Below are 9,289 nucleotides of genomic sequence, written 5' to 3'. Positions count from 1 at the left end.
ATGTATGTATGTATGTATGTATGTATGCATATATATATGTTTGTGTATATATAGGTATGTACGTACATACATATGCATGCGCGCACACACACACACACACACACACACACACACACACACATGTACATGTATGTATGTATGTTGCATATGTTTGTGGGAGCAACTTTATGTTTTTCATGATTTATTTTTGTTTTTATTTGCTTTCCCATGCGAGAGGGTTACAGAAGTCTGTCTCAATGGGGCTTTTGACCTGCCAACCAGAATGTTAATGAATCACAAACCTTCACTGGTGCTGCACTGACATCATGGCCAAGACATTTAGCATTTTCTGACCTCAATTCAATTTGCAGTAAATATTGTGGGTTTTTTAAGAAATTTTTTTAAAATTTTTTTAATCGTCAAAGCACACAGCTGAAAGCAGCATGAATGCTACATAATTTATGAGAGCTTTGTGAAATTATAGTGCACATTTCAATATAGATCTTACATTCATGCATTTGCATGCACACACACACACACACTCGTGTGCATACACAGACAGCACCCCACCCCACATGCACACACACACACACACACAAAGCGTTCTCTTATCAAATTGAAAAACAAGTATTAATATTCTTAGAATGAAAGGTAGTTCTGGTGAGATTTTTGAGATGCTAAGATAATTGGTTAGATGTGTGATAAATCTCAGCTGCATTCTCTCTCTCTCTCTTCATGTTCCATGCCTATTGGTACTATGGACCTTTATCCCAACGTCTGAAGAGTCTTGATTTTTCTTGAGAAAGCTACAGCAATGTCTGCCTGTCACCTTCTCTTGTTTATTTACCGTTTCCTCTGCTAGTCTTCTGCTCTCTTGAGCTTACCTTTGAGGCACAGGACTTTTTAAACTCTTAGGCAGGGGTACTGGTTCACATGACTCTAAGGCATATCCACATATGCCATGGGCCTATGTGAGATGTATCTATGGGCCAACCCTCCTCCAAGTCCTGTATGCTTTTCAGTTATTTGACTGGTGGCAGAGAAATGGATAAAGTAATTGAAGCAGAACATTTGACAGAAGAATTAAGCTTAAACCAGTTATCGCAAAGTAACAGCAACTATTATCTCTGTTTCTGCATCATAATTGAGACTGTTGAATGTCTATTTGCACATTAAATTTCTCACTGAATTCCTTCCCAACTCTTATTTTGTTAACTGCATCTCTGTACAGGACTTGTGCTGCTCTCGCAAACAATTTCGTCTCAACTAGTTTTCTTAGAGACCACCACACTACAGATCATGGTACCCTGTCAAAAGCCTTCTCTACATCAACAAATGCCAAATAGAAAGGCTTACTTTTTAAGTAAAAAATAAACAATATGTAGTTGTCTCACAAATAAGAGAGCATCCAACCTTGCATCTCATCTCAATGGATTCTGTTTTTAATCCTTGCTTCATCAATTGGATGCCTCTGTAGTTGGATGCATCTGAAACAATGGCAGTATATTTCAAAAGAAATACTTTCTAAAGTATCTCCTTTGACTTTGAAGCAGTTGACTGTTATACTGTTCTGTCAGGCATTGAATATGACAGCTCCCTCTAGTGTCTGAATAAGAGATTCCCAGCATTCACCTTTTACAGAGATGACATGTGGGCTACTTCTAGGGGTGCCAATGGGCACTCCTCAGATAATCTGAGGAAGAATAATAACCAACATATTAAACCAGGCTGGACACAAATGCAAAAGAAGAACTGATGTGAAAATCCATTTAGAAAAAAACATGTCAAAATAACCTTTAAATAGAAAAACAATTAATTAAACTACTAACGGGATGTTAGATAAAGAAATAGAGGCAATTAGATCAAATATAGACTGAAGAATTACTAAAGAATTAATGAATCAGACAGAATATAACAGAGACAGATAAAAGAAAATATTACAAAGAAATATTCAAGACACAATAGATTAATTCTTAAAGGTGAGCTCAATGTCAGAAATAACATAATAGATATCAATAGTTCAGTGGAGGGGGTGGTGGTGGTGGTGGTGGTGGTGGGGGTAGTTATGATTTATATTATTCTCAACTGGAAGCTAAATAAATTAGAAAGATTAGACAGGTAAAAATAAGAAAGTGACTGCTATTAGAATAACTTAAAAGCTGAAACAGGTTATACTTAACATGAAAGCTAGAAAACTATTAAAGACTATTTACTGTAGGACTCCAAAAATATCTGGTAAAGACTAGAGGGAAATATTGTTATACTTGGAGATGATTCTATTTTGTCAATTAAAAACACGCCCATAATGAATGTGTTTAATTGACAAAATATGTCCATTGCCAAGGATGACAAGATCTGTTGCAAGACACGATTTTGCATGAAGAATCTTGTAAAACAAATACAGAAATGTAATAAAGGGAAATTAATGGAAAAAATCTAGAAAACTTGAATAAAAGAAAAAGAAACAATAACAAACAGCTTTTAGTCTTCAGGAAAACAACAGAACAATAACAAGAAAAACTATTTAATGAAGAAAAAAGAAAGTAAACTAAAAATTGAATTAAAGGTGAACACACTAAGGTGTTTATAAGTAAAGGTGTTGCATAAGCAATATCTGATATGACTGAGTGAATAAAGACAGAACTACTCAGAGTTTTTGTCTTGTGTTTCTTACTAGAAACTTTCACAAGCATAAAAGTAACTGCATAGTATCTGGAATCTATGTGGAAACAATTAATCACATTCTTTCTAATTAACCAGTCTTAATTAAAACACATGGCAGAGTTGGAACAGAAGTTTGTAAGCATTCTTTTTCTTTTCTTTTCTAAATTACAAAATATTTTCTACTAATATTGGGCACAGTTCGTTAGAACACCAATAACGATTTTATTTCTTACAGGAAAGGTAACTTGTCAAGGGAAGTGTTATTAAACCAAATATGCATTCATTTGGAGTAATTCTAGGCCATTTATCATTACTTTTCTGCCTGTGCAGTATTAGATGTTCTACCAGTTTGTAAATAGAAGCTGCCAAAGAAGAAGAAGAAGAAAAAAACAGCAAAAAGCCTAAAGTTGTAGACTATATAATTTCAAAGGAATTGTGCATTGTGCAAATAGATATATTTACATTAGAATCACATTATATGAACTGCATCTCTGCACCCCCTCCTTGTGTCTGGAGTGTGGGTGTGAGTGTGTACGTGCATATGCACACACACACACACGCACACCCCTCTCACACAGATGCCCCTAACAAAGAGGGTAATGACATTTGTGATGGGTTATGAGAATGAATTTCTGCAATTGTTACCAAAACGTCAGTCTGTGTGTGATATCTCTTGCTATGAACAACTAAATTAACTTTGTAAGGTGGATTTGTTGTACTGAAATGGGTTAAATGCCTTTCTCTCTTTTCTATAAGCTCACACAATAACCATGTGGTTAAAATGTTCACTTCTTAACCACATAGCTCTGGGTTCAATCCTACTGCATGGCATGTCTTCTAATCCAGCCTCATGTTGGCCAATGCCCCATGAATAGAATTTACTGAAGTATAAATTAATTTTTCAACCCATTTTCCAAGAAGATTATTTTCTGTCTTGATATTTATTTATTTGTCTTCTTTTTATGATAAATGTCTCTGACAAGTGAGGTGTTGTTTTGTTTTGAGTTTCAGAATTAAAAAAGACCATATTTAGCACAGGTTTTATGGAAGTGGAGGCACATGGCTTAGTGGTTAGGCTGTTGGGGTCATGATCATAGGATTATGGGTTTGATTCCTGGACTGGGTGTCGCAGTGTGTTCTTGAGCAAGACACTTCATTTCACGTTGCTCCAGTCCACTCAGCTGGAGCACATCCTGCAACACATCGGTGCCCCCGGCCAGGTGAGGAATCTGTGCATCACTGAAACCGGGAAATTGGCCCCTGTGAGCCTGGCATGACACGAAAAGGTCACTTCACCTTTCAGTCTTTATGGAAACACTTTTTAATGCAAACTGTAAGATTATGTGTGTGCATCATCATCATCATCATCATCATTGTCATCGTCGTCATCATTTAATGTCCACATTCCATGTTGGCATGGGTTGGGTAGTTTGACAGAACCTTATGGACCCAAGAATTGTGCTCCAGTGTCTGCTTTGGCATAGTTTCTACTGCTGGATGTCCTTAACACCATCAACTTCATAATTTATACAGAATGCTTTTTTTCATCTTACCAGCACTTGTAACGTTGCTAAACAGCTTACAAGAACTCTAAAACCTAATGATATTGAGGATGATGTTGATGATGACAATAACAATGCTGATTGCTTCCTTAAATTTACTCTTTCTTTTCCTCTTGCAGCTGGACTTTTGGCTTCGCTGTTAGAGAAGTTAACTGCTTCATCAAAACCCCCTAATGTGACAGAACAGACAACCGAAGTTGGAGAGCAACCAAACGTTTCTGATATGAATACAACACAACTAACGAATGTGATAGAAGCAGACAGCTTGTCAGTGAGAGGAGATTCCCTAAACCAAACAGCACCAACTTTTGATCACAACAACAATAACAAAAACAACATCACTAACACTGTCTCTACTGTGTCCTACAACAACAAGCATGATTCCAATATTTTTAAAGACAGCAATCACACAGACAACAACTGTGCCAATAACACCAACAAAAACAAAAACAATATTAATAATAATAATAATAATAATAATAATAATAATATAAGTAGTTATAATTGTAGTAGTTTTAATTTCTCACATATTAACTGTTCAGACTGTAGTCATCAAATGCTTTTGAACAACACTACCAGAACCTCAACAAACAGTAGCCAATTTTGTTACAAAGTAACGCAGTATTTTCACACAGACAAAATAGGTAAATGAATGAATTTTAGTTTGTTTTATATTCTCCATGCCCCCATCACTCCCTCCCACTTCCTAATATCTCTCTCCTCCTCTCTCTTCCCCCCTGTCTCTCTGCTAATGTTTTCTGTTGAGTTCTAGCTATTCCAGATTATAAGGTGCCATACCTGTTGCCTATAACTCCTTTGAATCTTTACTAAGCTGGGGACAAGGATAAAGCAGAATTAAGAATTGGGAAAACACGTGTGTCAACAAGAAATAAGCAAAGACGAAGGAAATGTGGTCCCTAAATGTTGCTACTGTGAAGAAAACCCAATATTTTGAGCTTCAGCTCTTTATCAAGAAAGAAAAAAATGGCTTTATGTATTATTATGTGGAAGTCATTGTTTCTACGCCTATAAGAATATAAACAAATTGTGGCTGAAATGTTGGATGTTTGCAATAATGAAAAGCAGAGTTGGTGTGTGTATGTATGTGTGTATGTCAGTCAATGTCAGTGTGTGGAGCTGTTATGTCAATGAGCAAACCCAATGCTGTGTGTGTGTGTGTCAGGGGAGAATAATTAATTAGAGGAAATGTAACCTGTTGTTGATGCCATCAGGAGGGAGGATGAATCATTGTTCTCAAAGTTGTCATGTAGAAGTGTGTTCATTGTATTGGAATTATCCAAAATCAGAGAATTTGTAGTTGAAGTGTGATACGAAGAGATGAAATGGCAATCAACAGTTGGGGGAAAATAGAATCAGAGATGTCCAAGAAGTTGATGGAAGTGTCAGAAATGGTGGAAGTGTAGTGAAAAAATGTTAAGAAGAGAAATGAGTTGTTCAAAGGTAAGTGAGATGACACTAATATTGTCATTGAGGAGTTAATGACACTCATTCAAAGCTTACAGCTTTTTGGATTTTGTCATGATAAACAGACAACCAGCGACCATTACGGATATTTCATTTTTCATTTTCATTTTATCTAGTTTCAGCTCATGAGCTGTGGCCATGCTGGGGCACCGATATATTCACTCAAAACAAATCAAAAATTTCCCTTTCATAATTTGTCATCTTTCCATGTTCAATGGTTTTGGTGTTATCAATCAGAATATTTATTGGATGAATGTCAGGCACAGTCTTCTTTTGTTTTGGTTAAGGTGAGCAAAGAATTCGGTGTGAAAACTTGAAAACCAAAGAAGAAAGTTATAAAGTGTGAGAAAGAAAAGAGAAAGATGTATGAAGCAATGGAAGTTTCTTTACTGGCTGTTGTTTATGTTGACGGGAATCGAATAAATTAAAATGTTAAATGAAATCAGAGAGGAAAACGTGATTCCTGGAATGAACTGACAAATTAAAATAGCTCAGCTCTTATTTATTGTCTCGAAGACTTTTATGAAAGTAATCAACCTGTCTGTGACTTTTGTAACATACACCAGACTGAAAAGCCTACAAGAAATGTTACAGATGACTGTATGGTTGTATGGCTGTATGGCTGCATGGCTGCATGACTGCATGGCTGTATGGCTGTGAAGTTTGCTTTGTAATCATGTAGTTACAGGTTTAATCTCACTGCATGGCATCTTGGGCAAGGGCTTGTACTTTAGCCCTGAGCTGATCAATGCCTTGTGAGTGGAACTGGCAGATGGTAATGGAGCCCACATCATCACCACCATTATCATCATTGTTGTCGTCGTGTTCGTTGTTGGCATTCTAATGTTCACTTTGCCATCTCCTTGCATGGATCAGATGGAATTCGATAAGGCAGACATGTTGCTTTGGAAGATTGGAAATGGAGAATACCATTTGTATGCTGTTGATGTTTGTTTTGTGACTGAAAAGAGCCTCAGAAAAGGCGATAATCTGATGGTTGAAGGTATGGACTGTAGGCAGGGTGAAGCAGCACTTCCAGCCCCTTGAGTTCCTCAAGTTTGCACTCGGTCATATTGGTCATATGTGTTGGAGCATTGTCATGCTGTAGGAGTGTGTCTTCAATTGACCAATGTTAGGTGGTGGGCTTTAAAGCACCATACACTTGCTGCAGCTGTTGAACATAAAGGTTAGCATTCACAGCATGACCTTCTGTTCAAACTGCCCTTGCTTGACAACAGGTCCTGAAACCTGGTCAGAATGAAGCTACTGATTTCTCTTATTAGGATTATGAAAATATCTTTCATCCCCAATTAGAATTTGATGTCAAAAATGGGCACCTCAAGGATTTGCCAGCATTTACTTGCAAATCTTCACTCAACGTTGAGCTTTGTCATTGGTCAGTTCATGGGAAGCTCTTTCGCAGTGTCAGTTCACAAGGTCAAACTTATGGAGGTGCTCATTGATGGTGCTCAGATGGATTGACTTCTGCTAACAATGTATGTACTTGGCTGTCGTTCAACCATTTCAAGCAACAGAAGATCCATTATCAAATCAGTTAATGTTATTTATGAAAATAAAGAATAATTGAACAAGTTGTATCGAATTAATGATACAACATGAAGATACAACTTCCCCAAAACCATCAGTGAAAATCTGAAAATCTTTTGACTCAACTTGCTATGTATTATATGTGTTTTAACCAATTTTGTAATTACTAAACATTCTATTTGTTAATCGTTTACTTACTTATTATTATTTATTAGTTATTAGTATCAGACTTTTGTACACTCTGCTAACCTCTGTGCACACAAATTGCTTCACTTCCACACACAACAAAGATATTGTTTTATTTATTTACATTTTTTGGCACTTTATTTATTTTTGAATATCTTTTTTATAGAAAATACACAATCCAGCTTCAACATGTCAATGCAGCTTCCAGCCAAGAGCTCTGTCCTCCATCTAGCATATGTTGCTATGAATATATCTGTGAACTTGAATGCCACAAACATGTGGGTATCTCTGTCCATAAACGAAGACAGGACATGGATTATACGCCTCACACAGTTTTACCTCTTGTTTGACATCACTTCATTCCTGCAACCAATCATATCATTTGAAAACTCTACCCTTCTCCTTTTGCGATTTTTCTCTGAGTGTAGACTAAATGGAGGACAAATCACACCTTGCCCAGAAGTGGATTACAAATACAATGAAATCTGGGCAGAATTTTGTTAAGCTCTGTGCTTTTACATGTCTTGTGGGAATATGTGTGCATATATGTATGTAATAATGTGTGGGTGCATATATTGTGTGTGTTGATGTGAGGCAGTCGAGTGGTTAAGATATTGGAAGAGCTGCTCATGGACTGTGATTTCAAATCTATTTTTAGACAAAACCCTTCATTTCTACATTGCCTCAGTTTACAAAGCTGTCAGGGAGTACCAAATCATCTTGGACTATTCCATATAAGAAAGAGAGTGGAATCTACCAAAGTGCTCTGATTATCATGTCATTGGGTCTGTACTTCAAATTACGGAATGTATGCAATGGCTGGCGTACAACTTAGCCCATGTGAAACTCATCAGGTACAGACATCTGCCACCAGGTGGGTGTCTTGTTTGACCACGAGGAATTTCCAAATCATGTATGTATGCATGTTTGTGTGTGTGTGTGTGTGTGTGTGTGTGTGTGTGTGTGTGTGTGTGTGTGTGTGTGTGTGTATTAATATCGAACACTGAGAATGAGTGCTCAACACCATTGTTCAAACTGGAGATGAGTACCAACACTTCCATGTGACACACTTGAAAAATTGTGAAGATCCCCTCACATGAACCCATGAAACTGGCAGCGGCAAGCAAGTATGGGTTGGTAGCGTGTACCATGCTTTTGCTACAGAGTCATGAGCAGACATAAACACTCTCTTGGTATTCCCAGCTTTGGTTCAGCAGAACACCCACAATGCAACAGCTGCAGAGACTAGCACTGGGATTGTATTTAAGAGTTGTTAGAGCAGCAGACAGGCAGACAGGATGGGTGTGGACATTTACTCCCAGTCATTGCATTCTGAACTGAAATCCACTTTCCAATAATACACATACATGCACACACACACACACACACACACACACAGATAGATAGGTAGATAGATAGATAAATACTAATTTATAAAGATGTATATGTGTGTGTATAGAATACATGACAATGTCCTGTTTATAACTTTTTTTATTTGGATTTTTTTCCTATTTTCACATGAGTCCCTCTCAGCTTCATTTCTAGACTTCCACACTCATATCATCAGGATGTGGACTCTTATTAGAGTCTGTCACTGACTTCTTCTATGATAGGCAAATGTGATTTCCATACACTTGATCATCTGAATTTGTTTGTATATATTATCATTGGTATTTGAAATTTGATCATTGCTAGATTTTACATCATTAGTTATTTGAAAAATGTCAAATAAAAAAAGGTAGCATTAGTACATAGTCCTGTTTCAAATACGTCTAATAGAACAGGTCTCTCTCTTATTTACATGTATATATATATATATATATATATATATATACATGCATTCATATTATATCATCATCATATAT

The 9,289-nt window shown here is 36.7% G+C and overlaps 1 protein-coding gene across 1 annotated transcript in view; it reads left to right on the top strand.

The window, feature by feature from the left end:
* The window catches only part of LOC106869558 (putative uncharacterized protein DDB_G0277255), a 14,213-nt gene extending 4,992 nt beyond the window's left edge, over nt 1-9,221 (top strand). The window contains exons 2-3 of the mRNA XM_014915347.2: nt 4,325-4,849; nt 7,591-9,221. Of these exons, the coding sequence (XP_014770833.2) occupies nt 4,325-4,849; nt 7,591-7,928 (863 nt within the window). The 3' untranslated portion in view covers nt 7,929-9,221. The remainder of the gene's footprint in view (nt 1-4,324; nt 4,850-7,590) is intronic.
* Nucleotides 9,222-9,289: the final 68 nt, after the last annotated feature.

The sequence above is a fragment of the Octopus bimaculoides genome, chromosome 25 (assembly GCF_001194135.2).
Source record: "Octopus bimaculoides isolate UCB-OBI-ISO-001 chromosome 25, ASM119413v2, whole genome shotgun sequence".
NCBI classification, from domain to species: domain Eukaryota; kingdom Metazoa; phylum Mollusca; class Cephalopoda; order Octopoda; family Octopodidae; genus Octopus; species Octopus bimaculoides.
The sequence above is the reverse complement of the archived record's forward strand: the minus strand, read 5'-3'. Positions and strand labels throughout refer to the sequence as shown.